Here is a 14,466-nt window from a genome sequence, read left to right as displayed (position 1 = left end):
ATAGCCTTGTGTAATTGTTCAGTTTTGGTCTAGAAATGTGTACAAGCCTTTAAGAGTCAGTTCAGGTAAATAATTGACATAGTTGCTCACGGTCAAAAAATTAATTTTTTTTTATACTTTGTGGGTGGAAGGGCCTTGGGGTGCAAGTAAACAAAATTGCATTTTCAATTCTATATATAGCCCGTTGCCATGGTTACGGCTCATTTTGTTTTTTGGCCATTTTAGGCCGATTTTGGGGTCTGAAAAACTGGTTTTTAGCTCATATTTACAACTCCACCCCACCAAAATGCAAAATTATTTCAAAAAACCTTTTATATCACTACAAAGTATCATCCTTGGCCTTCCTTGAAAAAAAAAATTATTGCTTTAAATATCACCCTTGTGCTATTTTTGCATCATGCATTACAGTATGTTTTTAGAACTTGCAAAATCGACATTTTTACCCTATTTTTGGACCCCAAAATGTCAACTTGCCAGGGGTCTCAGAAAATTTTCCTTTCGGCTGTGATTAGGGCCAACATTGGTCTTTCCCTATCTGGTGTCAAAAACTTGGGCAATTGTATCCTGTTGTGACAGTACTGCCTCAAAACTAGACTTTTTTCCAAAAAACGTGAAAAGGGTCTTTTCACATAATATCGACATACGTGTCCATGGTAAAAAAAAAGGAATATTTTTCTTATACTTTGTGGATGGTAGGGACTTGGGGTCCAAATAAAATGCATTTACATTTCAAATCATAATATAACACGTTGCCATGGTAACAGTTCATTTGTGTTTAGGCCACTTTAGGCCGATTTTGGGGTCTGAAAAACTTTTTTTTTAAGTTAATATTTACAACTCCACCCCACCAAAAAACAAAAATATTTCATAAAACCTTTTACATCACTACAAAGTATCATCCTTGGCTTTACTTGAGACAAAAAAATATTGCTATAAATTTTACCCTTGTGCTATTTTTAGAACGTGCATTAGAATATGTTTTTTTGAACTTGCAAAATCAACATTTTTACCATATTTTTTGCCCTCAAAATTTCAGGGGTCTCAGAATATTTTCCTTTCGGTTTTGATCAGGGCCACAATTTGTCTTTTTATTTCTGGTAAGAAAAACTCGGGCAATTGTATCCTGATGTAACAGAACTGTCTCAAAAATAAACCCTTTTCCCCGAAAACATAGAGAAATGCATTTTGAAATATTTGCTTCATTTTGAATTTATAACATGAAGAAGTTAGAAATAATTCCATCAATCTGGCAGCTTTTCATAAGCACTCTGTAGGCTTAGTGCATTACCAAACATTGATCAGGACTTGTTGATGACCTAAATCTTAGAATTTGCCCCGCCCCGACTCGGCCCAATCATATTTCTTGACATTGCATAAAAAAAACAAAGTTCTGTGAACAGCGCCTCTTTTTTGAAAGTCACATTTTTTAATTCCCCTTGCACATAAAGAAAGTTTGTATTGTCTTAATTGTTTATTGGTTCTCAGAATATTTCCCTTTTGGTTGTGATTGGGCTATCATTATGGTTTGCATGTCTGCTGGGGAGAAACAGTTTCGTTTATTGTATCCTGTTGTGACACTTCTGCCTCAAACATGGTAATTTTTCCAAAAACAATAAAAATGCATTTTGAAGTTATCCCTTAGTTTGAATTGATAAAAAACAAAAACGAGCATGCTTGTTAAAAAAATATGGCACTGTTTCCATGCTCTTTAAGTAACATATAAAAAGTTCATAACCATGCGTTGCCACTGAGAGTTCTTGTTTTGTCATGACTACTTTACCTAGTTGTACAGGTATGATTCACATTGCAAGATGAGAAGTAGTGCGATGAGCATTCTTTACTATTCTTGTCTATAGATGGCCTTATAATATTCTTCTTGGTCCCCTGCCCGCTACCAAACTAAACATTTTCATCCCTATCAGAACAAAGAGGCTCTAAAAGTGAGCAAGTACTGTGTCCAAAGTATCTAAATGGCCATTCACCTGCTTTGGCCTTCTGTAAGCAGTTCCCCCATCCATGGTGGGGTTCCTTTCAATTGTACTGTTGCAAACAATAAAAGAGTTGGTTTATTTAACGTGATAAACAATTCAGCAGGTAATGTTTGACAATGTTTTTTGTTGATCGTTCTCTCAGAGACATATATAATAATTATGAACTAGTAAGATAGTGAATGGAACAAATAATCAAACTAGCCTGAATAAACTTTTGTCACTGCAAATGCATCTTACTTATTTATGTTGAGCAGGTGCAAGTATTTACAACTTCTTTCAATGTTGTTCCATTAAAGGAACACGTTGCCTTGGATCGGTCGAGTTGGTCTTTGAAAAGCGTTTGTAAACGTTTATTACAAAATGCATATGATTAGAAAGATATTTTAAAAGTAGAATATAATGCTCCACACAAGTATCACTCAAAAACATCTTTCTAACCATGCATTTTATAACAAACGGTTACAAACGCATTTCAAATACCAACTTGACCGATCCCAGGCAACGTGTTCCTTTTAAATGATCTCTTACGCTCATCTTGCAAATCGTTAGAATCATTGTTTTTAATAAGATCTTGGCAAACTTTTCCAACACTTTTAAGCGGGCTTTTCAATTTCCCACATTTGTGTTGGACATGATTGGATGCTCAAAACCATCTGCCTCAAGCACAGAAACTACATTGTTTATGATCTCTATCTCTATGAAAAGTTTTACATTTGGTAGCAGGCAGGGACCAAGGAGAGTAGGCCCTGTATTACAGACAACTTGTAAAGAATGCTCATCGTACTCTACTTGCAATGGGAATCATACCTGTAAAATAGGTAAAGTAGCCAAATCAAGAACTCTCAGTGGCAAAGCATTGGTTATGGTTTGGTTGGATACCATTATGTTTAAATAAAAACTTTGTATTCATTACTCAAAGGGCATGGAAACAGTGCCAGATTTTTAACAAGCATGCATTGTTTTTGGAAAAATTACTATACTTAAGGCATGATCAGTCACAACAAGATACAATAAACACAGTGTTTCTACACAGAAGAAATGAAAATACCAATAACAACCGAAAGGGAACACTTTCAAAAAAAGAGGCGCTATTCACAAAACATTGTTTTATGCAATGTCAAGAAATATGATTGGGGCTGGGCCGGGCAAATTCTAAAATTAAGGTCATCAACAGTTCCTGATCAATGTTGGGTAATCCACTAAGCCTATAGAGTGCTTAGGAAAAGCTGCAAGATTGATAGAATTATTACTTTTTAATGTTATAAATTCAATATGAAGAAAAAACAATTCAAAATGCATTGTTCTGTTTGGGGAAAAAAGTCTATTTTGGAGACAGTACTGTTAACATCAGGATATACTTGCCCAAGTTTTTCTTACCAGAAATAAAAAGACAAATTTTGGCCCTGATCAAACCCGAAAGGAAAATATTCTGAGACCCCTGAAAAAATGAAATTTTGAGGGCAAAAAATATGGTAAAAATGTTGATTTTGCAAGTTCAAAAAAACATATTCTAATGCACGTTCTAAAAATAGCACAAGGGTAAAATTTATAGCAATATTTTTTTGTCTCAAGTAAAGCCAAGGATGATACTTTGTACTAAAAGGTTTTATGAAATATTTTAGTTTTTTGGTGGGGTGGAGTTGTAAATATTAACTTAAAAAAAAAGTTGTTCAGACCCCAAAATCGGCCTAAAGTGGCCTAAACACAAATGAACTGTTACCATGGCAACGTGTTATACTATGATTTGAAATGTAAATGCTGTTTATTTGGACCCCAAGTCCCTACCATCCACAAAGTATAAGAAAAATATTCCTTTTTTTTTTTACCATGGACACGTATGTCGATATTATGTGAAAAGACCCTTAAAAAGGCATTTTTCACGTTTTTTGGAAAAAAGTCTAGTTTTGAGGTAGTACTGTCACAACAGGATACAATTGCCCAAGTTTTTGACACCAGATATGGAAAGACCAATGTTGGCCCTAATCACAGCCGAAAGGAAAATTTTCTGAGACCCCTGGCAAGTTGACATTTTGGGGTCCAAAAATAGGGTAAAAATGTCGATTTTGCAAGTTCCAAAAACATACTGTAATGCATGATGCAAAAATAGCACAAGGGTGATATTTAAAGCAATTATTTTTTTTCTCAAGGAAGGCCAAGGATGATACTTTGTAGTGATATAAAAGTTTTTTTGAAATAATTATGCATTTTGGTGGGATGGAGTCGTAAATATGAGCTAAAAACCAGTTTTTCAGACCCCAAAATCGGCCTAAAATGGCCAAAAAACAAAATGAGCCGTAACCATGGCAACGGGCTATATATAGAATTGAAAATGCAATTTTGTTTACTTGCACCCCAAGGCCCTTCCACCCACAAAGTATAAAACAAAATCATTTTTTGACCGTGAGCAACTATGTCAATTATTTACCTGAACTGACTCTTAACAATTGTCTGTAGGCTTTAGCCTTGTGTACTTTTTGTTGCCTGAAAATGTGTACACGGCCTTGTGTACTTAAATTACAAGGCTGAAAATAAGTACAAGGCTGAAAATAATTACAAGGCTGTTGTGTACTTAGCAAATTTTGCCTAAAAATGTGTACCTACAAGGCTTATAATTATAATTATGGACTTGTGTACTTCTTGAATTTTACCTAAAAATCTGACGAGGCTAAAACCTTGTGTACAAGGCCTTGTGTCAAATTTTGCAATTCTTAATTAAAACACAACACTGAAATGGTAAAGAAAATAAGCACAAGGTCAAACATGGGTCATAGGTCAAACAGGCTCACTGACCTCAATTTAATGCTGTGCCTTCTTGAAAAGCATAATACATGCCAACATCGAAGCGGGGAGTCTCGCTTTGTTATACAATGTAATTCACGAACCAATCACAACGCTAGTATCCCAAGAATGCTCTCGTACTAGTGACGTACATATTCAAAAGCATCTCTTGACATTTTTCTTTAAAGTCCACAAAAAATTTTAACAGAAAAAGACAAAATCTTACCACAGTGAAACGGATTAAACCTTTTACTGTGGTTTTTGTCAAGAATTGTCCTCTTTTTCTTCTTCCTGCTTTACTTCTGTATTGCATCAAAACAATAAAGTAAATTGACACATAAATGGCATCTCTTCAATCGAGATGATATTAATTTTTTTGGAATCACAGTGGCTTGCGTCTCACTATAACAATACCATCAATCAACAAAATTACTCTAACTTGCCTCGCGTCAAAAACAAACCCCTACAACATACATTATGGAATGCCTCTCCTTCAATATGCTTTCAAGCAATTATAGGATGGTCTCATTCACATAATAAGGGGGTTGACATTTTACAAGAAGGCAGTCTTTTATATTATCCTTTCGATAGTCTAATTCAGAAACGGAAATCCAAGTCACATTTAATATTTGCCCCCGATACTCAAACTCTCTCTCTCTCTCGCTCTCCCGGGGGACAAAGGTCAACATTGATCAAAACTCCTTAATAATAGAAGCAAAACAAAATGATTTCTACAGATACTGGTTCTACATTTTTGGGAGGGGGGAGGGGAGTAAAGACTATTAAAGATTTCTGATTCTAGAAAGATCTCAATTGTGAAAATTACTTTAACTTGTTAAATGGTGTCACGTTCAATTAAAACCTGTCCGCTAAAAGTTTACTCACTGAATCAGTAGTAAATTAGGGGGTCTTTAAGGTTGGATGGCATGTCGGGTACCCTGTCTCAGATGGTCCTGTGGACTACATTTTAAGATTAGGGTACCTGTCTAATGCCAAAGGTCAGTACACCCTGTATTGCAAAAAAACATCTTCACCGCAGTTAAACCAAATATAATGTATAGGCTAGTTGGAAAAAAACAGTCTGATAACCTACGTTGTTCTGAGAAGCAATGTTTCTTTACTGCATAGGTATACCAGGAACCAGACAAAAATGGCTGCTTTATAGGAAAGTCTACATGGTCATTTAAAATCCATGGGAATTGTGTGGGATTTAAAATAAAAGAGTAAAAAATAAACATCACAAAAGGCGTTGGCTCATTAATTTGGGCATCACTGAAATTCCAAATATTTCCCAAAGAGAGATATTGTTTTAGTTGCCGACATCTACGAAACGTAAAAAATACAAGAAGAAATAACAAAAAGGTTAACTGTATTCCAGATAAGAGTTTGATTAAAATTGAGACTGATTACAGATTTAACGTTAAAAAAATGATAAACATTACCACGTATGGGGGGAAAAGTTTTTGCCACGATTCCAAACTGATCATACTTTAGGGTATAAACATAATAATTCCTACGATTTTTGTGTGGCTTCTACCATTTTAATCCAACATACTTAGATTTATGTTATTTAGAAAAAAATACACCGAAATTTGTCCCGAATTTGTTTTCAAAACCTTGCTTTGAAATTAATTTTATTTTGAAATTGGGGGGGGGGAGACCTACACTACACTACAGCAATACAGGGTGACTGAAGATTTGAAAATGGGGGGGGGGGGGGGGGGGGGGTTTACCGCACTCGTACACCCGGGCTTAATAATGAAACAGCGCCCTCGGTGGCGGCAGATGGTGATGGTGCCTCATGTCACATAGCAGACTGGCTCCAAGCTCCCCAAACCTACGAGAATAAAACGGGAAACCAAACCAGGGGTTGAAAATTTATACAAGAAATACCTGATCCATTAATTTCACCAAAACTTAAAAATCTAATCCAGATCCAGAATACAAACTGTAAATGTTACCCCAGGTTTTGTTTAACAACACAACTAGGTAGGCAAAGAGTATCTATCTAAAAACAGTAGTGGACTATATTGAATGGTCAGACAACAGGAGGGTTGTACCTGGACTGTGTGGTTGCATTCACTGCATTATATTATAATTTGGCAGGCTGGCATGGTTATTTAATGATTAAAACCACAATGATGGTCAGACAGTAGGAAAGTTGACTGTGTACTGTTAAGATGCATTCACCACACAATACCACATTGCAGGCAAGTGTAGTTTATCAGTTAAAACCAGTGGATGATATTGAATGGTCAGACAGTAAGAGGGTTGACTGTGTACTGTGTTATCATCCGCCAGCACATGATAATGCTGGCTGGCATAGTTTATCTACCATTTAAAACCAGTGGATGACATTGAATGGTCAGACAGTAAGAGGGTTGACTGTGTACTGTGTTCCACCAGCACATGATAATGCTGGCTGGCATAGTTTATCTACCATTTAAAACCACAGTAGATGATATTGAATGGTCAGACAGTAGGAGGGTTGACTGTGTCCTGTGTAGATGCATTCACCACATGATATCATATAGCAGGTTGGCGTAGTTATCATACGAAACACATTGGATGAAATTGAATGGTCACACAGTAGGAGGGTTAACAAAGCAGCATGAAACTAAACCCACCTTAGGATTGGTTCCATCCAGCTGTAGATTAGAGCTGGGATTCCATAATGCCTCGTCCATCCCGCGACCCCTGACCCCACCTCCGACATCCCCCATGGCCATGTTGTGGTGTAACCCTCGCTGCATAGGCTCTTCAAATGGACTCACAGGTGCCTGAAAAAAAAAAAGACAAACAAATTACACCCAGGTCTCGACTGACAGCCGAAACCAAATTTGCAATCCACACCAAACCCCAAACTGTTGGACTTTGATGGTCAGTTGACCTTGTGGTTTATTATTTGATATCTGAAATATAAAAGTTGCATTCCCTTTATGGTGATCCTCTGGCTGCCGCTTCCAAGGTTGTATCGTAAACTTGGGTGATCCCTATATGGCTTCGACTGGCAACCCCCCCAAAAAGATGTTGACAGAATAGGGAGACTTTGAAAAATGTGGTTTATTATTTGAAAATTTTTCCTTTTCAATTACTTTTATTATATTTTCACTAAATTTAACTTAAAAAGGTGACATTTGACCTTGTTAAATTTGCATAAAGGTTGCATGGGTTAGGGGTTAGTTTTGATTCATTCTGTTGGACTCTAATTACTTCAGAGGGTGTTGCGGCCTGCTCCATTGACTTGTTTTACTAGTGCAGTCCCGAGTCAAACAGAAACAAACAAGAGCATGCAGTTGGATTTTGATGGGTTGGGGGTTTAGTTTGATGATAAAGACCACATACCATGTGCATCTGGTAGGCGTCATCTCTTTGGTTTCCTTCATGGGGGAAGTTGGGCATTCCGTTGGCCGTGGCACCAGGGAGGTCCTCAAGGTTCGGGCTTTGTATCCAGTCACCGCCACTCCCTGTAAAAAAAAAAAAGCATTTAGAATAATCAGAGCGTGTGTATATCTAGCAGGCCTTGAACGCCACTCTTGAAGGGGCTCATTAATTTTCCCTCGGGTCAGGGCACTGTTTTATTTTTTTCAGGTTTTCAGATACAGTTTTCTTGAATATGACTTGATTTCAGAGGAACAAACTTCACATGATTTCAAATTACATACACATTTTGCTTAATCGCAAAAAATAGATTGCTAGCAAGTATGGTTGTTCAAATCTACTTCAGTAATTATCAAGTTGAAGCCAGCTCAGTAAGTTTAATCGAGCTGATACCTTACTTACTTCTAGACCACTGAGCTAGCAGTTTGAAGGAAGTTTTGTCGTGATAAGAAAGGTGATTTTGTTTTTTTCATTTGAAATGAAAGCAAACTCACCAGGTGTGTAAGCCCAGATGCTGTTTCCTGCAGGACCCACAGCATTGCCAAGATCACCAACAGGTACCCCGACAAAGTTCACCGGTGTCTTGCGTTGGCCTCGACTCCGCTCGTTGCCGATGGGGATTGGAAGCCGCCGATCCTGGCCAATGGCTGCCGGTGGTTGCTGCTGCTGCGGCTGATCAGTTGCCATGGTAACAGGGCTTGGCGTGGTGGCTGCAGAACGTGGCGACGCCCCGGGTGAGATCGGAGAGCTGCTGCTGGACATCATGGTGTTAGGCGGTGTCGGGGAGGGGGCAGGATTGGCGATTGGGGTAAACTGACGTGCGTTGGCGTTCAGAGTTGAACCAATAGGAGAAGGGTAGTCGGACTGCTCCGGGGGTAGGTTCTGGTTGATGTTGACCCCAAACTGCTGGCCGGAGGTGAAGTTGGAATTACTTGGGTTGGTGGTTGGGTAGTTGTGAGGGAAAAACGGGTTGGGGATTGATGAGGAGGGTTGCTGCTGCTGTTGGAGTGGAGGGGTTGGGTTGACGTGGGAGTTTCGGTTGTACCCAGGCGCTTTGGACATCTCAACATTGGGTGGGGACGGGGGGCGAAATTCACCGTTTGCTTCAGACCTGTTGGGGTGCTGAGTCACCCCGGTGCCCCAGAACCCGGTGCTGTGTGACTGGGTGAAGAAGTTATAGTTGGTGTGGGACTGGGAGGAGGTGGCGGTTGAGGCCGAGGATGAAGGAGTCACAGGACGGGGTCCCTGGGTCATCTGCTGCTGTTGTTGCTGCTGCTGCAGCTGCTGCTGCTGTTGTTGTTGAACTTGCTGCTGGTAGGATGCCTGGGTGGGGTTAGGCTGTCGCAGTTGCTGTGGTCTTACTGTCCCTCCCGACTTAGTTGTCGTAGTAGTGAAAGAAGACTGTGTCTGAGAGGCGACTGTGACTAACCCCTGTGGTCGGGTACTTGCCATCTTGCTGTCGGAAATCTTTGAGGCGAACGAGGCTGAAGACGGGGGCGTAGTCGAGTAGCTATTCGGCTGTCTAGCATTAGGGATCTGGGGGTACTCCGCATTAGTTACCGGCGCAGGGGTCGCTGCACTAGTAGATGGTACAGGAGGGAAAAGCTGCCTTGCTGCTGATCGAGGGGACGCACCAGCCGTGTTGGTTGTCGTCACCGACCCCGCAGAAGGGCTTCCCCCGCCAGTGGTGGTGGCTGTTGGGAAGCGCTGCCCTGGTAGACTCGGACGCCTTGGTACACCGACCCCAGGCACCACATTCCGGACATGGATTGCACCCCAGCCTGAGATAGTACCTGCAGCTTGGGCGAGTGGGAACCCGCCCTGGAACTGGGCTAAGGAGGGCCCCGGCGCTCGAAACTGCAAAGGCTGCTGCAGGGCGTTTGCAAAGACTGCCTGGGAGAACTGGGCGTGGTGGGCAGCACTGTTCTGGATGGACAGCGTTGGACGGACAACCCCTGCGGAACCTTTGGGATCGATGGCTATACCCTTGAGGCTAGTCACCGACACCTTGACCGAGGTGGTGGTGGACACTGTGGCCACCGTCTTGGTCGCTGAGTGGGAATTGGAGACGCTGAAGGTCACCGAGTTGACTGAAGACTGATGGGAAGAGGTGACCTTTTTGACCTTAGGGAGGATGTCGGCGATGTCACGGTCGGGGTCTTTGATTAGAGCGGCGATGAGCTGGTGGGCTTGACGAGTGGCATCAGCAGAACCCCTAAGATACAAGATAGAATCACATAATCAGAAAACTTGCATATAATGTTTGGGAAAGGTACATTATTGGTATTTTTTTTACAAGGAAGACAAGACAGAACATCAGAAAAATTCCACATATTAAACATCCAAGAGGGAAGGTACATCATTCGTCTTAAATGCAATATACCTCTGGTTTTTGGAACCGTTCGACTGTTTTATTCCTTTATAAATGTAGATGTATACAATTAAAGTAACATGTGAAAAATTCAATTCAAAAGGTGGTCACTTTTAAGATATCGCTGAAAATCTGGAATGAATATGTCCTTGAAGAAAGAATAATCCCTACTAGAAATAAAACAATCTGAGAAAAGTAACTGACAGTAATGCTTCTCAGATTCACAGCATCTTGTAAACACTTATACAAGGTGCTACATAAATGGTCTCATAATTCAAGACATAGCTCTGCTTATCCTGTTGAAAAACAAATAATGAGAGCTCTGATACGGCCTTATAGACCATATTGGATTTGATGTCACCGTTTAAATATCTGCCCTACAACATGGCGTCTGTGCACAAGTGCGTGTGTGTGTGCGTGCATGTGTTGTAGAAATCAAACCGGGAATGTTGGGTGCTGTGCGCTTCATTGATGTACGGGTTTGGACGTGCATACGATTTGCCCTACAAGATGGCGACTTTCATAGCAAAAAGGGGGTTATTCAATACGGTCTATAGATGAGATATGAGAATCCAGAATCATAATTACTTGATATTGATCGTCCTCTCTCCACCCTTATTCTGCCGGTCTACGTCAATATGCGCTCCAGTCACCTCCCTTATGGCGTTGATGTTACAACCTCCTCGACCAATCAGGCGACTGATCGCTGAGGCAGGAACGTTGACCTTCTTGGACCTGAACGACGAGAAGGACCTGCAAGAGTGATAGGAAAGAAGACGAAATAAGAACAAGGACACTTAACAACTTGAAGGTAATGGACACTAGTGGTAATTACTCAAAGTAAAAACTTTAAGCATAACAAAATTACTTGGTAACGAGCAATGGAGAGCTGTGTAGTAAAAAACATTGTGAGAAACGGCTCCCTTTGAAGTAACATAGTTTTTTAGAAAGAGATAATTTCTCACTCAAATAATAAAATACTTCAGGCCCAAAGCATCTTTTAGGCATCTATTAAAGCAAACAAAATTCTGCAACAAGTGTTTTTTTTCTTCTTTCATTATTCTCTTGCAACTTCGATGACCAATCGAGTCCCCATTTTCACAGATTTGTAATTTTATGCACCAAAGGTTTCCATCGTTTCAAAGGTACGGTCATAGAATGGTATTAGGACCTTGTCAAAATAAGTCCTGCCGTCGATTACACAAAGAGTTAGGACTCGTCTTATCTCGAGTTAGGACGACTAACTCGTCCTAACTTAGGATTAATCTTAAGGTCTGCATGCTACAGTGCAGGGTTGGGAACGCGTCGTAAGTCAGAAGATTAATCCCAAGTTAGGAAGAGTTTTGTGACATCGACGGCAGGACAGTTGAGGGGGTTGGCGGAGAGGGGGTCTTTGTTTTACCTTCTAACAACTTCCTTCCATCCTTCGTCTCTTTTCTGTCCCCTCTTTGGGCTAGCTCCAGTTCCCGATGGATTCTTCAGACCTGACTGTGAGCCTCCGGTATCTCCACTGCCGCCCCTTGGTGAGTTCTTGGTGCTATTGCTGTGGTCGCTGCAGAGAAAGGGCAGAGAATAATAATAATTTTATAATACTTGGGGAGGTAGTGCTTTCTGCTCTACCGACCAGGCTACGGACTGATGATACCCAAGCCTACATCCGTATGGACTGTAAAAGGGGTAACCCTGTTTCAAACACACCAGGGCTTAAGTCTGGTGCTCTTATCCACTAGGCAACAACACGCCAACCATTTTTAAACAAATTTTTCACATTAGGCTGCCTTGACACTATATAGTTCAGATTGAAGAGGTCTACTCATTCCAATCCGCAGACAATGCCCATAGTTTGAGTAGCAGATAATACTTACGATGGGTGGTCAGCATGCTTGCTGTCCTTTCCCCCCTTCTTCCGTCTCTCCTTGTCACGCCCCTTATCTCTCTCTCTCTCCTTCTTGGGTGCTCCGCCCTCCTTCCCGTCGAAGTCGTCCAGCTCCCCCATGTTCCGCACTCTCTTACGACTCTCCAGCTCGCTGCCATCCTGGCCTCGGGACTTTGCACGGGCTCGGACTCGCTCCTTCCTGGAATCACTGGCGCTTGAAACTAAAAAAAAAATTTAAAAGACGAGAGAGGAGTTTACAAATTGGAAAGTCGTGGCGACACCCGACAACAATCTGAACTGGACGATAATCATTCTCTCAATAAACACTATAGTTTGCAGTGCGGCCTTCCATGGCAAAACAGCCTGCCTCAAATATTTTGGTTTCTTATATAAGATTATTTCTTGGTAAATTAAGGGGCGTTTTTCCATTTCAAGTTTTCATAGGCATACAATGTGTCCTATCTCAATTTTTTTGTTTACACTTTCCCCCCGTTTTATGGCAAAACAGATTATCTCTGTACTTGCTTTTCTAAAACATTTCAATCAGTATGCTCTAATTGTCCTCAGGAGAATGTAACAATACATTGTTTTCTTCTTTTTATCAAATAAAGAATGAATTAATAATAATAATAATAATAAAAATCTATATAGCGACCATCCATATAAACATGATCCTGGGCCCTGAACAATTAAAACTATTAAAATCTATACAGTTAAAACACCCAAGAGAAAATACAGTAAACATGTTATAAATGCAGATTTTTTACAAAACAATCAATATTTAAAAACAATGAGAATAAACCCTAGTTAAAAGCTGGAATTGCTACAGAGAATATAAAAAATATGCACATGTACTTGTACTTAGTGGTTTAAAAAAGCATGCTTTAAAAGATTCCTCTTTGAATTGAAATTGAACTGAATTGAAAATTTAAATTGTACCTGGTTCTTTAGGTACCATCGACGCTGCAGCCAGCGAAGCGATCGCCTTCGACGCGGCGTCCAACACCATCGCCGGAGACGCCTTGCTAACAATGTTGCTGCTGCTACTGCTGTTGTTGCTGTTGCCTGTATTGCTGCTGCTGTTGCTGACGATACTGCTGCAGGTGGTCTTGGTGTTCTTGCCCTTCTTGGGTCCGGCCATGGTGGTGATGGCCGGGGTGTCGGTGGTGCGGACTTTACCGATGGTAGTAGTAGTGGTGGCTGAAGGGGGATCCAAAGGTACTGGCTCGTCAACTACAACAGAAAAAGAGATTGTTTTCAGTTTCATCAGGTGAAAATCTATTGGTAAATTATCCCTCTGTCCCAATGCTCTTCCCGTCCCGGCAAACTCCAACAAGGGAATATAAACCCCAAGCTGGCAACAGCCAATTTCTCTCATACAAACAAAGGGATATGATTATGAATTGCACAAATCCCCAAAATTGTTATTCAGTAACTAAGCTTTTTTTCAGTCAGTGTATACAGTTGTATCCGCAAGTTTGCTATTATTTATAGCTTATTATTACTACATGTCTAGTTATTGTTCTTCTTTTCTCACTATGGAGCGTTGGAATACTTAATGCCTAGTTATTGTTCTTCTTATACTCACTATCGAGCGTTGGACTGGGTGTACTGTCTTCTCTCTCCTGGTCTTGATCCATATCTGGATCGGGGTCGTCAGGAAGATCCTTCTGCTGCTTCTCCTTGCGCTTCTTCTTCTTCTTCTCACGGCGCTTAGCAGCCTGGGCCTTGCGACTCTCCTCTCGGGACTAGACAAAGAACAAACAAGTCAATCAGTTAAACTTTTCAATCCCTTTAAGTAACCCCTGGTTCTTACCGAAATTGCATATTGAACACTTGAATATATCAAAATTACACACGCTTTAGTACTCAAATTTAGAAGAGACTTTGTTGAAGACAAATGTTGGTCTTTTTTCTCTTTGGCCGTCTGTCTTGTCCTAGGGCTGATTTCTACAAGTAACGACTCCATACTCCTCTTTGTACTATACTGTTTGAATTGACTCCAGAAATTGGTTATTTTACATTATTTTTAATTGCTACATTATTTTCTCATGTATTAGAGTATGGAA

The 14,466-nt window shown here is 40.4% G+C and overlaps 1 protein-coding gene across 2 annotated transcripts in view; it reads right to left on the bottom strand.

Annotated features, from left to right (window-relative positions):
* Positions 1–6,490: 6,490 nt before the first annotated feature.
* The window catches only part of LOC117303746 (ankyrin repeat domain-containing protein 17-like), a 29,475-nt gene continuing 21,499 nt past the window's right edge, over positions 6,491–14,466 (bottom strand). For both annotated transcript variants that reach the window (XM_033788066.1, XM_033788067.1), the window contains exons 22-30: positions 13,986–14,145; positions 13,337–13,630; positions 12,387–12,618; positions 11,924–12,073; positions 11,110–11,274; positions 8,645–10,365; positions 8,115–8,236; positions 7,397–7,549; positions 6,491–6,606 (exon numbers count right to left, since the gene is read on the bottom strand). In XM_033788066.1, coding sequence (XP_033643957.1) covers positions 6,574–6,606; positions 7,397–7,549; positions 8,115–8,236; positions 8,645–10,365; positions 11,110–11,274; positions 11,924–12,073; positions 12,387–12,618; positions 13,337–13,630; positions 13,986–14,145 — 3,030 coding nt within the window. In that variant the 3' untranslated portion in view covers positions 6,491–6,573. The remainder of the gene's footprint in view (positions 6,607–7,396; positions 7,550–8,114; positions 8,237–8,644; positions 10,366–11,109; positions 11,275–11,923; positions 12,074–12,386; positions 12,619–13,336; positions 13,631–13,985; positions 14,146–14,466) is intronic.

The sequence above is a fragment of the Asterias rubens genome, chromosome 20 (genome assembly GCF_902459465.1).
Source record: "Asterias rubens chromosome 20, eAstRub1.3, whole genome shotgun sequence".
Lineage (NCBI taxonomy): Eukaryota > Metazoa > Echinodermata > Asteroidea > Forcipulatida > Asteriidae > Asterias > Asterias rubens.
Note: the sequence above shows the minus strand (reverse complement) of the source record. Positions and strands in the feature narration are given on the sequence as shown.